Source organism: Eptatretus burgeri, chromosome 3 (assembly GCF_056783735.1).
Source record: "Eptatretus burgeri isolate ZD-2024b chromosome 3, Ebu_testis_v1, whole genome shotgun sequence".
NCBI classification, from domain to species: Eukaryota; Metazoa; Chordata; class Myxini; order Myxiniformes; family Myxinidae; genus Eptatretus; species Eptatretus burgeri.
The window spans coordinates 12,266,117-12,290,994 of record NC_140963.1 but is presented as its reverse complement, the minus strand read 5'-3'; the positions used below and the strand labels follow the sequence as shown (position 1 = coordinate 12,290,994).

Here is a 24,878-nt window from a genome sequence, read left to right as displayed (position 1 = left end):
TTGTGACCGTTTTAGAACCTGACCCAAATCGATTGTTTTATTTATTTCTAGGTTCTGACATGGAACGTATATTCAAGCTACTTTTGGCCCTGCTGTTGTTGAACCTGCCATCAAATTTAGCAGAAGGTAAGTTTTTTTTTTTTGGCATTTTTAGTCGTGAATTTTTTAAAATGTTCATTTTTCTTTTAAATATTCTTCTTTTTGTTTCAGTTTGACCAACAAAATAGTTCAGTTGCACTTAACCCATGAACATATGTTTAACTCTCGTATTTCAACGCAAAGTCCTGGATTTACTTTCATCAAGTCTAATCCACAAATAATAGTCTTTGTATCCCTGAGGTGAAGCCAAATATACGATGAAACCTTATATCTTGTCTGACTGTGTTGTGCAGAGCTAAAGACCACATGGGAAACGGCGGAGCCTGGAAAGGAAACGTACAAGTGCGTATGCGATTCAGACTGTGAAAAGGATTTCTGCTGGGGGTATCACTGTTTTGCTTATGCTCGTCAAGAGGTAAATGAGGTCGTTCGCGGGAAAGGTTGCTTCAAAGAATATGAACAGAGCAAGCTGACCTGCTACACTCCTGAAACGTCAGAGCAGAAGCTCAACTGCTGCAAAGGGCACCTCTGCAACCAGAACCTAACCATTACATTACAAGGTAATTTGGTCTGAACACAAAGCCAGTAATTTATTTTTCATCACAATCATTTAACAGAGGGGGTGCACTCGGTAGAGTGCAAAACCTCCGCCGCCAATCCTGCTGGGTCACTCAAGTGAACCTGATATCCTATTCATTCAATTTGATGTCACCAGTGCTCACAGAGTTATAGTTTGCAACTTTCCCTTTTACTTTTAACTTTTACATACTCAATTCATTCGTCATAACTAGATTCCTTGAGACAGAAATTGATTTAACGTGGGTATATCCACCTGAAGTTCCAAAATCAGCCGCAATTATAATTATGGCATGTTTTTTGTTGGAAATCACTACTAACATGCAGAAATGCAAAAAAAAGTCGAAATTTTGTTGAAAAAAAAAGTTGCTAAATTTTTTTTTCTCTAACAATTTTTTTTTGGTGGGGGGGGGGGGTTGGAAATCACTTAAAACATGTACAAATGCAAAAAAAAAGTTGAAATATTTTTTCAAAATGGCCGCCATAGCGGCCATATTGTATTTTGGACCAAGTCCAAAATCTAATGGCATGATCCTTGGACCATACCTTATCCCCCCACCAAGTTTCGTCAAAATCCGTCGAGGAGTTTTTCTGTAATACTATTCACAAACAAACAAACCAATGTCACCCGCAGGGTGACCCGTATCTTGCCCAAAGGTGACCACGTGTGACCTATTTAAGGTCACACTGAGGTGAACAGAGCTGCTATCCACCAGGAACGACTCCTTGAGGAATATCTGCCTACGAGAGATTCCGATGAGAATCGTTCTACAGAGTAACCATGAAAAATATGCGTTTGCTTTATAACGTCACCAAATGACGTCATAATGTCTCAAGCTTGACATATCTAGAAAGCACTCATTGAGGTGTTCAATTTGAGGTACCACACGATATGGTTCCTAAAACTTGAAAATTTGACCTTGGGGTCAAATATGTTTGACCTCAGGCGCTAACCATGAAGGTCAAGGCCAATCGCCACCAAAAACTAATCAGCTGAGTGCCAGACCATATACTACATTCCCATAAAGTTTGGAGATGATTCGATTAAAATTACTCAAAATAAGGGTTTCGTCGACCTCCATGATTTACCGCAAAGTGACCTTGACCTTTGACCTTGACCTTTATGTGTGCTGAAGGGTATTGTAATACTACGATATGTGTACCCACAAGAGTTTCCGATGAGAATTGTGCTCTACAGAGTGATATAAAGGTGAAAAATCCAATGATTACAGACAGACAAACAAACAAAAAAACTTACCAAGTAGCAGATCTTGCAAAAACTTCGTTTTGGCAAAATAACAAACAAACAAACAGAAAGGGGTGAAAACAGTAACCTCCGATCTTTGATGGCGGAGGTTAATTATCTGTCTATCTTTATTTTATTTATTTATCCTGAAAGAAGATTATAATTGAACATTTATTAAGAAGATAAATAAAGAGCATGGAAAATGCCAGAGCCAAGATTTGGAAGCAATCCTCCCTTCTAGACCTGGTAATGGCAAACTTTCCTTCGAGTGTCTCCTGTTCCTTCACTGCTCCAGTTGTTCAACTGATCAAGTTCTTTTGAGAGTCCACCTCTTTCTGGCTGTTGTCAGAGAGCTGCTGCAATGCTGCAGAGTCTCGTGGTTCAGAGACTTGTTTATCCTGTTTTATGTGCATCTACAGGACCCATCACCCATTTCCTGTTCCCCTGGTACACTGAATCTTGTAGTAAGACACTTGCCTTCAAACAGCCTGCCTTCTCTTCATGAAAGGCATTTCAAACCATTGGCAATCTCAGTTCATTCTACAAAGCCCACAATAATGTGTGTCCACTGGGAGGAGAAACCAGAAAACATCTTGCCAAACAAGAACGAACATTCAAAATGTCTCTTTCCTTGAAGTACTCGTGGTGCCTTGTCAAGTCTTCCTCTGGTGTATGCTCCCCCTCCATCCCTTCCCCCATTTAAATTAAATACCGCCCAGAGACAAACACTGCCCAGACATGTCCGGAGACAAAACACCGCACAGACACGTCTGGAGACAAACACCACCCGGACAAAACCACCGTCCAGACATGTATGGAGATAACCACCATCCAGACATAATAACACACACACACACACACACACACACACACACACACACACACACACACACACACACACACACACACACACACACACACACACACACACACACACACACACCTTGGCCATAAGTCTGGTGTTGGCTTAGTGGTTAGGGTGGCTGACTTGGGATCTTAGGGTCCTGAGTTTGAGCCCTGTTTGCCACTGAATTAACACCATGTGGGGTTGATTCAGCATGTCATCCTTCCGAGGTCGGCAAATGAATACCACTGTACTGATATAGGGGCACACCATCAGCAACACAGCCTGCCCCGACAAAATGATAGCTACCTGCATGAAGAAGAAGAAGAAGAAGAAGACTTAGAAGAATAAGAAGTGGTTGGCCGATATCGGCATTTTGGGGGGAATTGGAAGGTTGGAGTCAGTGTGATTACTGCCTGCAGTATGTACTGGATACAACCCACAAACCTTGAGTAGCTTTCACCGAAAAACAATGTTGCATTTTTCAAGACATTTCAAGGAGATGTGCACAAACATTATTCTTTATTTACAGCTGCATGTGATGGGTGGAAAAAAAAAATTGGCTTGGTAATTTAGAAAACATGTTAATATGGCAAACAGCTCAAAAATCAGGCGTTTTCAAATATATTTTGCTTTGAACCTCACAAAGAGAAACATTTAACCTTTGTAAAGCAAATCCGATAACCAAATGCTTTAGAAACAGGTGCGAGGACAGAACAAAGGAACACCTGATAGGACCTCCATAAGATACGGGATGAAACTTTGCTACCATGGCACCCGTAACAGGCATGGCATCTCCACACACCCGTGGAGAGTCCGTACAGATCCAAATCTACCCATATGTACCACGTCCGTGTGTGCTGTATACGTATCTCTTCCTTGTAGTTAGTCAACTGTACATCCAGATCAGGACACAAACTGTACTGCTCTCGACTGCAGTGCGCACGGTAAGTGGCTTAAGCATTCAAGCAAGCACTCCAATGGAACGCCTGGCTTGGCAAGTGATTCTCAATTGCTTTTGATAAAAACTACGTACCCAGAAATGCCCAAGCAATGTCTTAATTGGATAAATGAACACTCTATTCAGTCAGAACTGCTGCTGAGTTCAATTCTGGAGCTCAAATTTTGTAATTCTTTTTGGTGTAAGAGATTATGGAGGTTATGACGTGTGGAAATGAAATAAAGCCAGGAATGCTGGCATCTCCTGGTGTTTATAAGCATTGCAATGTACCCAGCGATTCGTACGTATGATGAACAGGCATTTTATCATATGAGTGAGGAAAGTGGGGAAAAAAACAACAACTTTATAGTTAAGATATTGTTGAGGCCTGTTCCAAGTCAAAGCATGGTTGAGCAGTCCAAAAAAACAGGGCGGCTTCAGATCCCATCGAGGTCACTCAGGATACGCCTTCAGACCCCAGACAGTGAGGTGGCCAAGGATGAAGGATATAATTAAATTAAGCTGTTAATTATCTTCAAAAGCAGTGTTTTATTTAACCCGAACACCCAATTTTCACTCTTGCACTTTCTTGGAGTTCCCTTAGTATGCATACAAAGTTTCAGGTTGCTAGGTTTCATGGCTTTGGAGTTATGGAGGAAACACACACACACACACACACACACACACACACACACACACATTGACATTATTAGTATAGTTAAAGCACAAGCCATACACAATTTAGTACACTGACACACCAGCACAGCACCACATACAGCTCAAAGTATATGATGACTCTCTTTTTCTCAACCAAGCATCAGACTCTGCTTTACCATTATTGTACACTCACAACAAGAACATTCACATAAGCTCCTCTCTCAAGAAATTACTCATAGTTACTCGGTGGTTCTATAACCAGAACCAAATTGCTCGAAAACACAAGAACGTTCAATATCCAGAAATTGACTGAACTCTCACGATCTTCCCACACAGGTTAATGTCATGCCCCTTTTCTCAACTGCAATATTTTAACTTCTCACCTTTTTACTCGACTAAACTTTTACACAAAACACCTCACCTCAACAAACATTACAGACTCATATATAACGAGAGGGGAGCACTCAGTAGAGTGCAAAACCTCCGCCACCAATACTGCTAGGTCACTCAAGTGAACCTGATATCCTATTCATTCAATTTGACGTCAACAGTGCTCACAGAGTTATAGTTTGCAACTTTCCCTTTTACTTTTAACTTTTACATACTCAATTCATTCGTCATAACTCGATTCCTTGAGACAGAAATTGATTTTACGTGGGTATATCCACCTGAAGTTCCAAAATAAGCCACAATTATAATTTTGGCATGTTTTTTTTTGTTGGAAATCACTTATAACATGTAGAAATGTAAAAAAATATCGAAATTTGGTTGAAAAAAAAGTTGTACATTTTTTTTCTCTAACAATTTTTTTTTGGTTGGGGGGGGGGGTTGGAAATCACTTAAAACATGTAGAAATGCAAAAAAAAAAAAAATCAAATATTTTTTCAAAATGGCCGCCATAGCGGCCATATTAGATTTTGGACTAAGTCCAAAATCAAATGGCATGATCCTTGGACCATACCTAACCCCCCCCCCCACCAAGTTTCGTTGAAATCCGTCGAGGAGTTTTTCCGTAATACTGTTCACAAACAAACAAACAAATAAACAAACAGAAAGGGGTGAAAACAGATCTTCGATGGCGGAGGTCAACTACAACGGCACTCGGGTGAGTGCATACCTCTGCCAGGCTGAACAGTTTATATTTTTGTATCCCACTGATGGGTCGGATGTGAATCCGTACCTGAACCAAAATCTAATCGGCTTGTCACCAACCCAACCCATCCACAAAGTATTGTCATAATGCATCCAAAACTTTTTGAAATATCGTGCAATACTGCATATCGTTTTTGGCCATATCAATTATGAAGAATCACTTTTAAAAATAATAAAATAGAGTGTCTGGATTCAGATCTTCACCAAGATTGAATGAAATCTTCGGTGTCACACAACAAACTTGTCCACCAAGTTTTTCATCCGAATCCGTCCATAACTTTTTGAGATATGCTTCGCATCATTTTTGGTCCTGTCTCAATGGTGAAGAATCACTTTAAAATTTTATTATCCGAATCCGGACATTAACCAAACTTGAATCAGCTTGTTCTTGTCACGTTCCCAACTCATTCGCTAAGTTTTGTCTGAAACCGTCCTTTTTGAGATATCGTGCTCAGAGACAAACAGGGGTGAAAACACAACCTCGAGCCACCTGTGCTGGTGGAGGTAAAAACATAAAACAGAGAAAATTATATCCAGGCCTATAGAAAGTCTACACCCTCTTTCAAAATTTTCACCTTTTGTTGCTTTATAGCCTGGAATTAAATTCCATTAAATCAGACTTTTTCCACCTATATTTACACATCGTAATCCACAACTTCCAAGTGAAAAACAAATTCTACAAATTTCAGAAAATTAATTAAAAATACAAAACTAGAATATCTTGGTTGGATAAGTGTCCATCCCCCCCCACCCACCCCCCTCCCTCGAGTTAATAATTGGTGGAAGCACTTTTGACAGCAATTTCAGCTGTGAGTCTGTTTGGATAGGTCTCCACCAACTTTGCACACCTTGATTGGGAAATATTTTCCCATTCTTCTTTACAAAACTCTTCAAGCTCAAGTTGAGTGCGTAGCGTTGACAGACAGCAATCTTCCAGTCAGGCCACAAATTTTCAATTGGATTTAGGTTGGGGCTCTGATTGGGACACTCAAGGACATTCATCTTTTTGTTCCTTACCCACTCCAGTATAGCTTTGGCTGTGTGCTTCGAGTCGTTGTCATGCTGAAAGGTGAACTTCCGTCCCAATTTCAGCTTTCTTGCAGAGGGCAGTAGGTTTTCCTCGAGGGTTTTTCTGTATTTTGCTCCATCCATTTTCCATTCCATCCTGACAAGTGCCCTAGTCCCTGCTGATGAGAAACTTCTCCATAACATGATGCTGCCATCACCATGCTTCACAGTAGGGATGGTGTTCTTCGGGTGATGTGCTGTGTTGGGTTTGCGCCAAACGTTACATTTTACATTTCGGCCAAAAAGTTCCATCTTGGTTTCGTCAGACCACAAAACTTTTTGCCGCATGGCTTCAGAATTTTTGGAGTGTTTTTTGCATCCCTAAAACGGGGCTCAAGGTCGGCTTTTTGAGTAACGGCTTCCTTCTTGTCACACTACATTACAGGCCAGACTTGTGAATTGCTTGGGATATTGTTGTCACATGCACACAGTGACCAGAGTTTGCTATAAAGGTATGTAGCTCTTTCAAAGTTGCCATTGGCCTCATGATGGCCTCTCTGTTCAGTCTTCTCCTTGCTTGGTCATCCAGTTTGGAGGGACGGCCTGATCTCGGCAGGGTATTGGTGGTACCATACGGCTTCCACTTCTTAATGATTGACTTGGTTGTGCTCCAAGGGATATTCAAGGCCTTTGAAATATTTTTAAACCCATCCCCTGATCTGTGACTTTCCACAACTTTGTCCTGGAGTTCTTTTGAAAGCTCCTTGGTGCTCATGGTTGAGTCTTTGTTGTGAAATGTACTACCCAGCAGAGGAAACCTTTGGGAACAGCTGATTTTTATTCTGAAATAATCAGAATCACTACAATTTAACACAGGTGGAGGCCAATTAACTTGGTGTGTGATTTTGAAGGCGATTGGTTACACCTGAGCAAAGTTACAATGGCTATTATAACAGGGGTGGGCACTTATCCAACCAAGATATTCCAGTTTTGTGTTTTTAATCAATTTTCTGAAATTTGTAGAATTTGTTTTTCACTTGCAAGTTGTGGGTTACAATGTGTAAATAAAGGTGGAAAAGTCTGATTTAATGAAATATAATTGAAGTCTATAAGACAAGCTTTCACTTTGGCTTTCCTGTAACATTTTCTTCCCATTCTTATTCATCTTCCATCAATTTGTTGTACCTTTGGATGTATGTTGTATATGAGGGAAGTTAATATCGCTGGAAGCAGGCTGCCTTAAGAAGTACTGTACAATCATATTTAGTGTGTGTGTGTGTGTGTGTGTGTGTGTGTGTGTGTGTGTGTGTGTGTGTGTGTGTGTGTGTGTGTGTGTGTGTGTGTGTGTGTGTCACCCAATGACAGGGTACTGAGTGGTGTTAATTTGAAAACGTTACCGGACAGCACTACTTTTGCTGTCCAATTTTGTTTGTGCATGTCAGATTCATGGGATCCTGTTCGCATTTTCCAAGTTTTCTGATTTAGTCACCCCCTCACATCCTGTAATGTAAGACTATACACCCAGTTTGTGCTCACTATACACCGTGCTAAGGGATGCTGAAATGATTACGAGGATAGAGTGATGTTTAATTTGTGTAAGGGTAAGGGATTTAACCGTGTCAACGGCCCAGTGAGAAGTTGTGCTTCACTCCTCTTAAAAATCTCCCCACTTACAAATAACCCAACCCCTGCTGTGCGATAACATGATTCAGATCTTAAATGTACACAATGCTACTGGATGTTGATAATTGTACAATGATGTTTCATGTGAAAGGTGGTGGACATGGTATGGGGGTGTTTGATATGTGTTCTCGACAGTAATAGTGGCACGAGAGGTGACCGAGGTGTTGCTGTTGAGAGTCGTATTTGAGTCGAGTTGGGGCTGGTTTTTGATAATAAATTGGTTCTGCGTCAAAACAATTGCGTAACGCAACTGCTGCATGGATCTTCAATTGCAAAATAACCAGAGTACTAATGTAACTTCAAATTGCCTCAAACGCCACAATTAAGAGGAAAATTAGCACGGTATGGATGAGGACAAATGTGAAGCTGATTAACTATATAATGACAGCTTTCACTCCGTGATGTCTTCGACAGAAATGAAGCTGTTTATATTGAGCGATGCTGATTTGACAAATGCTTCACACATTTTGTTTCCTTTTGCACATGCTGGGTTCAAGGCTCCCTGTTCTCTGATTCAATACAAGTAGGATGCCCTGTTTCTATCCATTCACACTGGGATTTCAATCCGAATCCCAGCATTATGCAGAAAATTATTTGACAGTAATCGCAAGCAAGTCAATCCAAGAGGGTTCTTTGTATTACATTAAAACTAGTGAAGAACTCATCGTTACAGAGGGGTTAATTCACACAGAATTCCATCCATCCGTTGGAGCCACACGCTGTGCGGAGCGTCGGTGCTGTTGAAGCAGTCTCCTTGGCTATTGGGCACAATCCTGGACGGGTCTCCACTCGGACACAGGATACCAGCAAGCTGGCACCCATTACACCGACCTTGGAAGGATGACAAGCTGGGTCAACCCCGCCTGGTGTTAATTTAATGGTAACAGGGGCTCGAACTCAGGATTCTAAGGTCCCAAGCCAGCCCCCTTAACCACTAAGCCAACACCAGGCTCAATTCACACAGAATTACAGAGCGTTGATTCATGCAGAAATACGGAGGGGTCAATTCCCCCAGAAATGTCATGTTTTCGTATGACTTGCAGTATCCCCTCCCACTGTGAGCAGCCCCTTGCCATAAATATTTACCTCGGGAGAATTGTGGTCCTCCCATGACCTTGAAGCCCTGGAACTATGATTATTTATTTTTTTTAACCACCTTAAAATCTTCATGTGACCACCCTGAGTACAACCGACAGTTTTGAACTCATTCTGTCTAACAGACACCTCTCAAATGATGATAATATATGATGTGACTGTTTGTTGCTAATTGTGTTTGTTTGTTTTTATCTCATTTTTCCAGTGGAGAGTGAGGTTAAAGAACTGAGAAACATCACTTTAGCCATCATTTGCTCTATTCTCTTCTTTCTGGTGGCTGTGGCCCTGGGAGTCTACGCTGTGCACAGCTGCCCACAGTGCACCCACCTTGGAGATGTTGAGAAGATGGCAGCCAATAGGATCATGGCTGGAAACGTGAGAGAAAGCACATTTGATGTAAGTCAGTGGAACATGCCTGGCAAGTCGTCTCTTTTTAAAAAAAAAATCAAGGCCCCTTTTTGCACAGTTCAAAGTTTTGTTGGAGGTGACATCTGTTGTTTTCAATCGGTTTATCAGGGAAACGTTTTCAATTATAAATCGCTCACATTTGCACCGACACAGGGTATTACAATGACTCAATTAAAAGTTAGCTGAACCCATTCTGTGGCTTGGACTTTATTACCTCCACCACCGAAGGTGAAGGAGGTTATGTTTTGTCACTCCTTACTGTTTCTTTGTGTGTTTGTATGTTTGTTTGTGAGCAGGATATCTCAAAAAGTTGTGGACGGATTTGGATGAAATTTTGTGGACAGGTTGCAACATCAACAGGTTGCGTTGCGACGGGGATGAAATCCCTGCATAATGCTGGGATTTTTTGCGACAAGGACTAACTGATTAGATTTTGGTGAAGATCTAGATTCGGATCTGGATAAGAGAATATTTTAAGTGATTCTTCGCCATTGAGAGATAGGACCAAAAATGATATATAGCACGATATCTCAAAAAGTTGAAGACTGATTCGGACAAAACTTGGTGGACTGGTTGGGTGTGTGACAAGGAAAAATTGTTTCGATTTTGGTGAAGATCCGAATCCGTATTTGCATGTGAGAATTATTTAATTTGTGAAGTGATTCTTCACCATTGAGAGATCGGGCCAAAAACGATATAGTACTGTGTACAATGATATTTCAAAAATGTAATGTGCCCGATATGTTCTCCTGGATTAGGCATTACATGGCGGAGGTATGCGCTCTACTGAGTACCCTTCTAGTTCCTCTTTAAATCGATGTAAAGGCCCGGTCACACCTTGACGTTTTAGCCAGCGATGGCAACGTATTAAAATGTATGTAAAACGCTGGCTTACGTTGAACTTTTGATGTTTTTTTTTTAAGATTCGGACGTATTCATAGCGACTTGGTCTTATGTATAATGCATTGGTAATGGACACAGAACGTTTCGTTGTGTTATAGATAACTTATACCAACGAATGCTGAACCTGTTGTCGGCCTACACAACCGATGTCCAACGATAGTCTAACTTAGGCATAGCGCGTTGCACGCATCGCCGACGATGTCATGACGTAGCCTATTAAAAGGCTGACGCACAACGATTCGAATCATAACTGCCGTAGAAATGGAAGTGTCAACATCGCGGTCACACCTTGGCGATCTTGCCAGCGTATGCCGACCTAAGAAAAATGTGTCTAAAACGTTGGGGCACGTCAAATACGGTATGAGTAAGTTTGGTATACGTGAGTACAACACTAAAGTACGCTATCATACGTCGTAGTAAGTAGAGCACGTCAAGAAATTTTAAACATGTTCAAAATTTTACGACGTACTCGGCGTATGACACACGTTCCGCATGCGATGGGGATAAGTTTTACACACGATATGTGGACGCTTACACACGTCCACAAAGGCTACTTATAAGCTACTCATAAGTCGAAACATGTCGCGGTAATGTCTTTTTTACGCGAAACTTAATTACTAACTTATGTTTGACGTGCTTTGAACCAATTCTTTACGTAGTCCCAACACACATCGACGTATGTAGACGTATTCCAATGACGTCTTCCGGTCGACAAAAAAAAATAAATTAACGTGTTTCTAGCTTACAACTGCCATATAAAGACGTGTTCCCAGCAGTTTTGGGAATTGGTATATAAAAATGCTGCTCATAAAAGGGGAACCCAACAGTGTTTTCGAGTCCTTTTTGAGTCGATGTCCATGTCAGCAGTAACAGTATCAGTATCAGTATCAGTATTAGTATTAGTATTAGTATTAGTATTAGTATTAGTAGTAGTTTGTTCATGTTGGCAGTAGTAGGTGAGTGTGAGGGGGAGGGTGTGGGTTATGATGGATCGTCCTTGCGTCCGCGTGTCCACGGGTAGGAGACATCTTTTCACCATTGGTCGAAGTTCTTCGCGGCTAATTTTTTATGGGGCTTTTTCAACAATGAGCTATGGCTTGTTTTTACGATTTAGGTCTATTCATAACGGGTTGGACAAATGCACAATGAACTAATAATGTGCATAGAGCGCTTTGATTACTTATAGATACGATATACCAACGAATAATTATCGTGAAGCCGGTGTTCACAAAGTATGCCCAACGATAGCCTAACTTATCCATATCGTGCGGCAGTTTATCTTTGCCGGTGACGTAGGGTTTGCTATTCAAAGGCTGCCACTCAACGATTTAAATGGCTGCATCTCCACTATTGAAAGTAGACGCTTGCGCTCAACAATTGGATTTTTTTTTACACTCAACGACTTTTAAACGGTACCACTCACCTATTTTCATTGTTTACAAGGAACGATTTAAATTGCTATCACTCGCCTTTGTTTTTTGACGCTGGCGCTCGGAAATTTTAATCGTTTCTATTGAACGTGTTAAATCGCTCAAACCCCACTATTGAAAGTAGACGCTTGCGCTCAACAATTCGATTTTTTACACTCAACGACTTTTAAACGGTACCACTCAACTATTTTCATTGTTTACAATGAACGATTTAAATTGCTGCCACTCGCCTTTGTTTTTTTACGCTGGAGTTTTGAAATTTGAAGCGTTTCTTCTGAACGTGTTAAAACGCTCAAACTCGACTATTTTAAATAGACGCTGCCGATGGACAATTGGAATCATAGCCAAGCTAGACATCGAAGTGTGAACATCCTCGTCATGCCGAAGAAAAGTTTGAAGAATGCTGCAAATAAGTGTCCTGGCCGTGGCCGTGGATGCTGACGCAAGGACGATCCATTATACCGACGTCTTTCAGCCTATGAGTAACTTAAAAGTAACGTCTGTCGATGTGTGGCAACGATCGCGTAACGTGCCAACAACACGTTAATCATAGGTTAGAAATAAGTTTCGGGTACGCTAAACATTACTTCGGCGTGTCTCAACTTATGATTAACTTACAAGTAGCATGTGTTGACGTCTGTCAACGATCGCAGACCGTGCATACAACTTGTGGCCAGCGTAGCAGAACGTGTGAGTCATACGCCGGCATACGTCGTGAAATTTCAAGCATGAAAAAATTTGAGGACAACCAAAAAGTACAACGTTTAAAGCCAACGTACAACGACGTATGGCAGTGTTTTTCAGCGTGCTCTCAATGTTATCAAAACTTACCCATAACGTATTCAACGTGTGCCAGCGTTTTAGAAAAAAAATTCAAAAATTGGCATACGTTGGCTAAAACGTCAAGGTGTGACCGGGCCTTAACGGCAGCAGTTGAACTAAACCCATGCTTTTCATGCATGCTCCGTTTAGAATCTCACTGATTCTTCAAAACAAATGGCTGCTGATTGGAATAGAAATCCAAAATAGTCTTCGCTGAACCATCTTCAGACTAGTATTGCACTTCTAAAAGCCTAAACTGTTGGCTTGATGTGTTTAGAATCGACTAATGTACAAGGGTTTTTGCTATACTGGACTTGAATAAATGAAAGGTAGAGATAAAATAAGTGCAGTTGAATTATTCAGCATAGTAGACAGTGACAGAACCAGGGGCCATAACCTGAGAGTAAAGAAGAGGAGAGTAAAGACGGAAGCAAGGCAGGGGACTTTCACTCAGAGAGTAGTTAATGCATGGAATGGTCTCCCTGGAAAGGTAGTGGCAGCAGAAAAAGAAGTTAGCTATAAATTAAAATGAGATAGGTACCTGGAAGTTATGGAGATGGAGGGGTATGGGGATGTTGAGAGGAGTTTTAGGTAGTTTGAGTATTGATGGGTGATTGTGTGTGGAGTGCTGTTGGTGGGGGTCTTGTTAAAGGGGGTTGTGTGGTTGATGATGTGTGTTTTTAACCAAGCCCATGCCCCCTCTCTGAGGGGAAGAAAATATATATATATATATATTTTTTTTTTATATATAAAAACAACAAAAAAAATATTCAATTTTTTTTCTCCTTCGTTAATTAAAATGATCTTGGGTTGGTGTGGTGTTCACGCAGGCATAATGGGCTGAACGGCCTCCACCTGTGTTTGATTTCTTTGTTGTTGTTGAATCCTTTTCCTTCCAACCTGGAAGTCACGGGCCTTTGGAGGATGATGAGAGATTTGAGAGGTTTGACTGCAGTAGAGCTTGATGTTTATGCTGTAGCTCAACCGTGGACTGATATGTGCAGGTTGCCGGCTCATGCGACAGGACTTTAGGGTTCCATTAGTCGAGTCGGCCTTCCAGATATCAGAACAGATGACACTGCTTTGTCACCGTGCCATCCACTTCAGTGCTCAGTTGCTCTTTAAGACCACCAAGGAGACAAACACTTTCTCAAGGACATGATCACAAGACCCAAGGGTGAGCGGAAGAGTAATAGGACAGGCTTAATGGGCAGTTTAAGGAGACAATCTCCCAGGAATGACGGTTCTTTGGAAACGTATTATGGGCACATGTTATTTTGCAAAAGGCCTAATAGCTGCAGTATACTGAACTGTCATTGCAGAACTGATTACTCACCAACTGGCATGGTGGATATTGATGTTGCCACGGATTAAAAGAGAGAACTGTGGAAGAACAACATAGAATCATTGACCAAGGAAAACAATTTCCCATAAATGGAGTTCTCAAAGCTTGGGGAATGGTTGATGACACAGAAACAAGACGTTGTTATGGACAGCCAACCAATCAGAACACCAAATTCAAACCTTTGTCCCCACTTTGCACCCACCTGATTGAAGTTTGAATGAGAATTAATTTTTCCATACTTTCAATCCTGATGTCCAATTCTTCTGCAACTTCAAGTTGTGCATCGTGATCTGGTTTGATTATTCCAAAATTATCTGTTCAACACGTTTTATGTTTTCGTGAGTGACAGCAGTTGGTTTCTTCTGAGAATACTGTTGCGATCTGGGTTCCCGGCATGATTCCAGGATCGAACTGATTTTCCAGAAGGAATCGTCCACCGTTGTTCCAAGTCCCAATTGTCCAAAATACCTTTTCATTGTGATCCAATCACGAGTACTAACAGCTCATTTCTCTGTTATAAATATAATTGCTCAGCTCATGCCTCAGAACTGTGAATGATGCCTCGGGCATTGAAAACTAATCAATTTCTATCAACACCTCCTGAGAAACCGTCCATCTGCCAGAAAATAATGAATGTAATTTCCCACATTATTTATGTAATTACCATTTCGTTTTTGAATGATGAGATCTCGTTAAAAGGCAAGACACACGCCATAAAAGCATGGCATTATCTGATTGGGTGAATAAACTAAATTGTCCTGCATGTAAGATCGAAAAACCAAACCACTCGCACAATATCGAACCCCCCCCCTCCTAAATTGTAGCGATACTCAAACTCGCCAAATAATTTACAGCCTTATTTGAAGACACTGCCCCATTTATATACAACTATGTATTTCAGTTGGTTTTACATAGTCTTTCAACCAGACTCAGTGGTATAGTGGATGAAATATTTGCTCTGAGCCTGGGAGGTCGGTGGTTCGAATCCTGGCCGAGTCATACCAAAGACTTTAAAAATAGGATCACCTGTCCTGCAGCTCACCTGGATCAGGAGTAAGAGTCACTCAACCCCCCCTCCACCCCCCCACAAACCACCTAAGACCCTGACTCTTTTTTTTAATGACGTGAACAAACTTTTGTACATCATGAGTGATGAAGGTTGTGGTCAAGCTTCATCAAAATCGTGTATGTGGTTTCAGAGAAGAGAGCAAGTACCTATTTTGGGGGGGTCAACCCCTCCCCCACACCATAGACCCCCTTAATGAGTGCAGATTTTGATGCGGTCAATACACCTTCATTGGGCATCAGATATGAAGCTCTTGGCCAAGTTTCATCAAAATCGTGTGTTTGGTTCAAGCGATAATGACTGAAGTGTTTACGGACTGATTGACTCAGTGACTCACAGACTCACTCGCATACGGACACTTCTCGATTGCATAAGCTCACCTGACTAAAATCCAGGTGAGCTCAAAATGGTTTCGAAGAAGACTTGCTTGATGTTCAGCATTTAAAAGGATAAGAGTAGGGACAATCTCCATTCCTCCTTTGGAATTGCCCTGCTGAGTGCAATGAGTAAGGCACCCCTGTTGTGGTATTGCTGGTACACAGAATACCCCCAGGAAGTGACCGTGTGTGTGTGTGTGTGTGTGCGTGCGTGCGTGCGTGCGTGCGTGCGTGCGTGCGTGCGTGCGCGCGCGTGTCAATTCCACGAATAAGCCTTGGATCCTGTCAAAAAAAATAAGAGAAAATATAAGATAATGCTCCAAAGCACTTTCTGGGTGAAAAGCAGCACAAGTCATGATTAGTGGGAGAGGAATGGTTGGAGGGTGGAAGATGAGTTATTTAAATGTGTATGTACATTCTATTTGGCACCATGCATCTTTATTGGTTATTGCAGTTTGGTACATTTCTCACATCTAACGAATGTTAAATTGTTCAAATATGAGTTGAATGTAGTTTTGAGCAAAAACTTTTCTTTTGTCGGTCGTGTGTTTTTATTCAAAAAATAAAAAAAATAAAAAAATAGAATTCCCGATCAACCTCGTACTCCACTTCATGAGCAGAAACAAATAATTTACGTTTTGCATTAACTTCAACAATTTGAGTGGGTGTTCTTGCTCTATGGTAATAAATCATGGCAATGAAGTTCCAATTTGTATTTTGTACAAGGTAGGTGGATGGGGGTGTTTGGACAGGCCACATACATGGTGCATACAAGGGGGAACGGTGTACATTTCTACAATGTTTGTGTATGTGATAAATCTGTGGCCTCAAGTTCGCTGCAATGTAATGAGTAATTATCATTATTCATTACTTAATTGTGTCCTTTTATGCTTCGTCACTCCTCACCTTTTGAAGCAGGACCTGTTTGACCATTCATGTACATCAGGCAGTGGTTCAGGTCTGCCCTTCCTGGTCCAGCGTACCGTGGCTCGTCAGATCACCCTGGCGGAGTGTGTGGGTCTGTATTATGGCGACTTTATTTCCCTTCAAGTTATCACTATTTCTATTTTTAATGATCCATCATTGCTGCTCGGTTCATTATGTTCCTTTTATCTGCACTTCACAGGAAAGGGTCGATATGGTGAGGTTTGGAGGGGAAATCTGCAAGGGGAGAATGTGGCCGTCAAGATATTTTCATCTCGTGATGAGCACTCGTGGGTGCGAGAAACTGAAATTTACAACACGGTGTCTCTTCGGCATGAAAACATTCTGGGTGAGTCTCTTGCAAGCTGTGTTCTCGTAAGCACCGTTTCTTGATGTGCCGTTAGACTCGTCGATAGAACGTGTTCATTTGACCTTGACTGCGCAGATGAGTGTTTGTTTTTTAATTTTTTTTAAAGATCATCTCTTCATTAGTAAAACTTCCTGTTTTAAATTTGATCATACCTATTCAATGTATTTCATGCATAAATATTCACTTCGCAAGAAAGGTTCAATTTTCTCTGCGATTGCTCTGATCAGTCATTTTGCTCGATAAGTTTAAGCGTTTGAGTTGTGATCATTTATATCATCAAATCCTTGCAATCAAAGTTTGATGCCTAATATTTTAAATTCAAGTCCATCGTCGAAACGTTTTCCAGGGTCTTCGATGAATTTCTCATAAATTATTTTTCAACAATTCAAAAATAGTTATACTTAACACCAAACTTCAAGAAAATTGAAAGGCCTATTTACCCCGGTCTGTTTGTCTGTCTGTGAGCAGGATATCTCAAAAAGTTCTCGCAGAATATGGATTTGAACACGCAAGTCAGCCTGAAGGAAGGATGTGCTTTTTACCAAGTGCCGTGCTAGTTTATAATTGCGTTTCAAAAGATTGGCTGATCATGTAATTTTTGGCAATTGCTACAACATAACGAGAATGGCACTCGGTAGAGCGCATACCTCCGCCAGACTGAACAGTGTACGTTTTGTATCTCAATGACAGGCCGGATCTGCATCGAGACCTTAACTAAAACCTAATCTGTTTGTTCTAGTCACCGAGCCAACTCATCCACCTAGTTTTGTCATAAACTTTCCCCGACGTTTTGAGATACCGTGTCATGTATTGGTTTTGGCCCGATCTCTCACTGGTGAAGAATCCATCCATCCATTGGGACCATACTCTGTGCAGAGCGTTGGTGCTGCCTAAGCAGTCTCCTTGGCTATTGGACACAATCCTGGGCGGGTCGCCACTCCGACACAGGATACCAGCATGCTGGCACTCATTTTGCCGACCTCGGAAGGATGGCAGGCAGAGTCAACCACACCTGGTATTAATTCAACTGCTGAATGGGATTTGAAATCAGGACACTCAGATCCCAAGCCCACCACTTGAGCCATTAAGCCAACACCAGGCATAGTGAAGAATCACTGAAAATTTTTTTTTTAAGCAGTCAACCCCACTTGGTGAAGAACCACTTTTAAACTTTAAAAAAATTATCTTATCCAGATCCGAATCTTCACTAAAGTTGAATCATGTCATCGTTGTCACACTCCCAAACTGCCCACTAAGCTTCGTCCAAATCTGTCCATAACTTTTTTGAGATATCGTGCTCAAAGACGAGCAAAGACAGACAAGGGTGAAAAGATAACCTCAGTCCACCTTCGGTGGTGGAGGCAATAAAGCCGGATGCATCGTCATTTTGTAATTTCGGAATTCGTTGAGAAATGATAATTCACCGATCCCAGAAAAACGAGATGATCGTGATGTTCATCGAAGTTGTCGTTCAGGAATAAAAGTTTACGTTTGTCTATTTTCTTTCCAACTGAAAGAAAAGTGCGAGCCGAGCTGTTGTGGGCATGGAGGTTGTATGGGAGATGATTGGAATCAATGGTTACAGATGGACAAAACTGCAATCTAAACAAAACTCCACTGCATAATTACCTTTATATTTGTGGCTTCAACACAGGGTTTCCACTTTGGAGGTTTGTGTGTGCTGGTGAGTCAATGATTTAAAAAACAGTACACAGTATAATACCTTTAGGATGTTGTTCATGGAACATTTTGGTAAACCTATGTTGGCCGAAGGCTAATTCATTATAAGTTCTGCTGTTTCTGCTCACAGGTTTCATTGCTTCTGACATGACGTCTCGCAACTCAAGCACACAACTCTGGCTTGTGACACACTACCACAGCAGTGGCTCGCTTTATGACCACCTGCATATGGCCGTGCTTGACATGAGTTCTTGCCTGCGCCTCGCCTTTTCAGCAGCTTCTGGCTTGGCGCATCTGCACATGGAGATAGTGGGGACACAGGGCAAGCCTGCCATTGCCCATCGTGATATCAAGAGCAAGAACATTTTGGTTAAGGACAACGGGCAGTGCTGTTTTGCTGACCTTGGTAAGTAATAGCAGCGCACCATGGGTGGACTTCCTTACTGTCACACTGGATCATGGATTTCTGCATTTAAAAAAATATGTGTGATTACATACTCACACTCTCGCGTGTAGCCTTGAGGCTGCTGGTTGAATCATTGGTTCGGGACGCAGCTATGCCGCTGATGCAGTGTCCCAATCACATAATGCCATGCAGTACGCTGCCACTCATTTCGCCAACCTCGGAAGGATGACAGGCTGAGTCAACCCCACCTGGTGTTAATTCAGCAGCCAACGGGGCTCAAACTCAGGACCCAGGGATCCTAAGGCAGACAGCCAAACCTCGAAGAATTTATGACTCAGAAGATATCTAATCTTGATTTCGAGATTTCAAGTGTTTCGCTTCTCAATTGACATCAGGGGTGTGAAAGGTACTGTCACGTATCAGCAGCAAAAAGATCGGAGGGCAAATGATGGCTTTTGTCACGGATTTTCGTTTGCTCCATGCTGACACGGCAAACAGAACAAACAAGTAAACTCCAATGAATACGCGGCCTTCACGTCTGACACATTGGCACATCTTTCCCAGAACTGACATTAGCACACATCAGATAAAGACATTATGCGCACGCGCGCGCACACACACACACACACACACACACACACACACACACACACACACACACACACACACACACACACACACACACACACACACACACACACACACACACACACACACACACACACACACACACACGAACAGCCAATGTTCCAAACGGCATCACCAAGGGACTATTCTGCTCTCTAACATGGTGTAAGCCTGTTTAAGTAATAAAAGATAGTTCAAAGGTCCATGAGGACGCCGAGCTGAGCAACGTGGGGTTCGTGGAATTTTAGAAGCATTGGCCACACTTGAGGTGCCCTCAATATTTGACTGAAGATTCCCTTCACAAGGGATATGGTCGTGATTAACTTTTGTTGTCTGTTGATGAGTAGCTACAGGTCCCGAAAAAGCACGAGCACTTGCCGTTATCTCACTCGTTAGTTCTATCATTTTAAATGGAAGAAGATCTGCCTGTGGAGTGGGAAGTGTAGTTGGTGCATCACTAACTGATTGGATCGAGTGCTCCACATCCTCCAACTCGCTCACAAGACATTGGCGTAGCTGGTCTTGATGTCTGCTCCTGAAACCACAACAGCTCAACTCCCTTCCGAATTAAATTGGGTCGGTTTGCTGAAAGATCACTCCAGCTAACCATCGATCACCTCTCCCAATCACAGTTTCATGCAAAGAACAGATCACCAGTTGACAATACATGCTGAATTGTGCATGTTGTAATTTCCATTTCCTGTGTTGCTCCTCCACATGAGCAGTGAGGTCAAGGTGAAGTTGATCTCGTGGAGTTTTAAGTCGATGCCCATTGAGTAACTTTGCAGGACAGTCATTGGTGGACATGTGTGGAGTTGTCCGATACTTGAACAACACACGAGCCACTTTTCATGGTGAGAGTTCCACTCTTGATCTTGCTCAGACTTGACTTGATAATGTTCACTGCCCTTTCTGTCAAACCATTCGAGGCTGGCTCATGGGGAGCAACTTTGATATGTTTAATGGCATTTCATGCCATGAGGTCCTCAAACTCAGTTCTGGTGAAATTTGATGCAATGTCAGAAATCACTATGTGAGGTAAGGCAGGGGTGGCAAAGGTAGTCATCGATGTCTCAATGGTTGAGGTGGAGGTTGCGGTGGTAAAAAAATACCTCATTGCACTTGGAGTACGCATCTATGATGACCAACAACAATCTATTTCCAGTTCACAGACCAGCAGAGTCGATGTAATCCTGCTCAATGGCTGACAGTGGTACTCCCAAGGATGGAGAGGTGCTGGTGCAGGAGCTGGATGAGCACCTTGACATGCCTCACATGACTACATCATCTGCTCGATGCATAGCATGGACAAGAAACGTCTTTGTTTTGACGATGCCAGGGTGGGCATCATGAAGCATGGTGAGAACGATGGACCTTAAAGCAGTTGGTATCACCACCCGATGTATCTCAGAGTATGCTTACTTGCTGTAGGCTTAACTGTCTGCCATGTGAATACACGGATATACAAGGAACTGTATGTGAACAATGGATGCAATTCTTCCTCAACAATATCAGGCTACCCCAACAACATAAATATCAGCACAGTGTCTGTTTTGGTATGGGAAGCAACTCGTCTTGAATCCATGTGTATATTGGACAGCGATTATATGTGATGCACCGTCTCTGCTGGAATGGGGACAAAGGGTGGAGACTCATAAAGTGGAATGTGGCTCTGATTAACAAACTATTAAAGCTTTCTGGTCTGGTCATAATCTCTGGCGACATCTGCATTGAAGCCCCCCCCCCCCAACCTCCCCTTTCCCTCCACACTTTTTCTCCAAACACAAGTCAATCAGCATTAACACTGAAGTTCCCTTCTAACACTATTATTTTATTGCAAGTTCCAATTTAAACACCTGTCTTTAAATGGCATGTCCATCCATCCATCCATCCATCCATCCATCCAATGGGACCATAGTCTGTACAGAGCGTCGGTGCTGCCGAAGCAATCTCCTGGGCGATTGGGCACAATTCTGGACGGGTCGCCACACGTGGCTGTGTTTACACAGCAAAACTCTTCCTTTTTACCCTTCTCCAGCCCAATAATCACAATAATCCAGAAATTGGATTCTGTAGGTCAGGTCAGGTATGGGAGCATGTGCCAGAACAGCGCGTCGCTGCGTCCACTTTCCGCCGGTACTCCAGGGGCTTCCGTCTGGCCATCCCCCAGGCAGATGCCAGGCCCATCCCCATCTCCTTGAGATGATGGTCAACCTGCTGCAACCATGAGGCACGTGGTCGGCCCACTGGCCTCCTCCACTTATGAGACTCCCTCGCTGAGAGAATCTGGTGAGCAGGATCAGCGTCAGAAAAACGAGCCACATGTCCATACAGCCGCAACTGACGCTCACGGACTATGCAGGTAACAAATCTCATTTGAGTCACTCTCAACAACCGTTCGTTGGACACAAAATCCGACCAGCGATAGCCAAGGATTCTCCAAAGAGACCTGTACCAAAGGAATTAAGTCTCCATCTCAGATCCTTGGTCAGAGTCCAAGTCTCGCATCCATAGAGCAAGACTGGAAGTACCAAGGACCTGAAGACTCGGACTTTCGTCCTCCCACACAGGTACCGGCAGCGCCACACCCCATGATCCAGTGAATCCATGACTCCCCAGGCCCGACCCAGACGTCTATTGACCTCTGACTCACAGCCAGCAGAGACATGAATATCACTGCCAAGGTAAATGAATCTCTCCGTGACCTCAACATCTTCACCACAAACAGACACAGACAGGACAGCAGCATCCAAGATGTCACTGAAAGCCTGGATCTGAGTTTTGACCCAAGAGACCCGTAATCCCAGCGGCTCCGACTCCTCATTCAGCACCTCGAGGGCCCCCAAAAGGATGTCTAAAGTCTCCGCAAAGATGACTGCATCATCTGCAAAATCAAGGTCTGAGATCTTGACATTCCCAAACGATGCACCTCAGCTTGATCTCTCCGACATCCTCCCTAAAATCCAGTCCATACAAGTGCTGAAAAGTGTGGGGGCCAGTGCACACCCCTGACGAACTCCAGTAACAACTGGAAATAAGTCAGAGATGGTACCACCACACTTCACAGCACTCTCAGTACCAGAGTAGAGTTCAGACATCAGACAGGATTCTGTAGGTTTGACTTTAAGTTTCATTTCATACTTCCATTATATCACACAACCACCACGAGGTCGTCCAATTAACAAAATGTTTTCAATCCATTGCACTAACCCCATATTTACCTACTTCATTCTCAAATTTATCAAACCATCCAAACTGTGACTTGTAAACACCATGCTCCTCAATTAATAGAAAATCAAATTCAAGAAATTAGACAAACAAGCTCGAATGAGCTGAGATCTTCATCCTCTTAATGATGACATCATAAAAACGAATATGACGTCATTGTGATGTATCGGGTTTGCGATAAATTATCTGTGCTAATGCCCGGCTTGATTCCCGCAAACAATATTCAAACAGCTTGCCTAGTTTCGGAGATAATGGTATCGGCGATTTCCATTAGCGGCGATATGATGTCAACTTTTTTCTAGGAAGAATTTCCAAAATCGGAGATGGTTACTACCTACACGTGAGCTTTCTGCATACACATGGCAAGTTTCACGAAGATCCGATGAAAACTCTGGGTTGTGAAACAAAAAATGTCAAAAAATAGTAATGACGTCATAAAAATTGATATGACGTCATAGTGATGTATCATATGTGCGGTAATTCATCTCTGCTAATGCCCTGTTCGATTCCCGCAAACAGAATTCAAAAAGCTTGCCTAGTTTCGGAGATAATTTTTTGGGCGATTTCCATTAGCGGAGATATTTTGACGTCATAACTTTTTTTTTCTTGGAGGAATTTTCAAAATCGGAGATGGTTACTGTCTGCGCAGGGAATTTTTACATATATACGCCAAGTTTCAGGAAGTTTCGATGAAAACTGTAGGCTGTGAAACAAAAAAGTCCACAAGAACAACAACGTGAGTAAGACTTCGAGATCCTACACGAGGATCTAAAAATCAAGAAGTTAGTGTCAAATTATGTCTTTTAAAGCAGATTTCTCACCTGATTTCTGAGTCGTATTTCTCCACCTTTGTGCACACAAACAGCAAGGCCACGTATTTTAATTCATTATTTTTTCTTTCCCTGTGGCAGGTCCAGTTAATCTATACTCGTTGTGCCTAACCGTCGCTTCGCTGACTGATTTAACCAAAAGACAGCATGACGTACTTCACAAGCATAGCATATTGCATGTCGATCGATGAGTCTCAGCGAGGATGTAAAATGGAGTGAAACTCATAAAAAAAATGTTATTTTGACAACAACTTGTTGCGGCTCGTGCTGGTGGTGGTGGTGCTGCTGCTGCTGCTGTTGCTGACATTGTTGCTTGTGTGCTCCTTCCTTGTACTTTAATATACAGTTACCTCTGCCACTGAAGGTGAAGGAGGTGATGTTTTCACTGCCTTTCTGTCTGTCTGCTTGTTTGTGTGCAGGATATTTCCAAAAGTTGTGTACGGATCCGGATGAAATTTTGTGGACATATTTAGTGTGTGACAAGGACGAACTGATTAGATTTTGATGAAGATCCGGATCCGGATCTGTAAAGTTTTTGAAGTGATTCTTCACCATTGAGAGATCGGGTCAAAACCGACATCGTACTGTATAGCATGATATTTCAAAAATGTACTGGGCCCGATTGTTCTCATGGATCAGGCATTACGTGGCGGAGGTACGCGCTCCACCGAGTGCCCTTTTAGTTTTATTCGGCTTCACAACATGTTGCTATAGATCATTTTGTGTACTCCTTCCGTGTCCTTCGAAAGGGTTCCTACTGTTGTAGAATATTAAATGCCACCATTGGAACCGCTGCGTTAAGCTCCCATCCCCGCAGCTTATGCTTCTTCAATTCCGGGGAGGGAAAAAAAGCTTTTAAAAGCCGGCACCTTTAAGGTTAAAAGGATGGAAATTTGTTTTCCAAGTAAATTGGTCATTACCTTTCCGACGAGTCCATGTATATTATTCTCCGACAGCGGAATTTCTGCTCTGTGAAGTCCCCACTGCCAGATTGCCCTGCTGCATCTCAGTGAATTTGGTGTTGATGGAATCACCGGCAGGCTGAGATTTCTGTGAGCTGACGTGAGACGAATAACCCCAGGGCGCTGGCCCAGTTGTTCAACAACATTGAACAGTACCAGTGACTGCAGTCATTGCAGAGTATGATGGTTTTGGAGTGGCA

At 42.4% G+C, this 24,878-nt stretch overlaps 1 protein-coding gene across 2 annotated transcripts in view; it reads left to right on the top strand.

Moving 5' to 3' along the window:
* Positions 1 to 24,878, top strand: part of LOC147029405 (activin receptor type-1-like) — a 118,260-nt gene that overhangs the window by 56,795 nt on the left and 36,587 nt on the right. Inside the window, exons 2-7 of one of the 2 annotated variants that reach the window (XM_085872446.1) lie at positions 52 to 126; positions 393 to 659; positions 9,506 to 9,696; positions 16,567 to 16,669; positions 16,778 to 16,924; positions 18,756 to 19,031. In XM_085872446.1, the coding sequence (XP_085728572.1) occupies positions 52 to 126; positions 393 to 659; positions 9,506 to 9,696; positions 16,567 to 16,669; positions 16,778 to 16,924; positions 18,756 to 19,031 (1,059 nt within the window). The remainder of the gene's footprint in view (positions 1 to 51; positions 127 to 392; positions 660 to 9,505; positions 9,697 to 16,566; positions 16,670 to 16,777; positions 16,925 to 18,755; positions 19,032 to 24,878) is intronic. The other variant, XM_085872447.1, reaches the window with a different exon arrangement.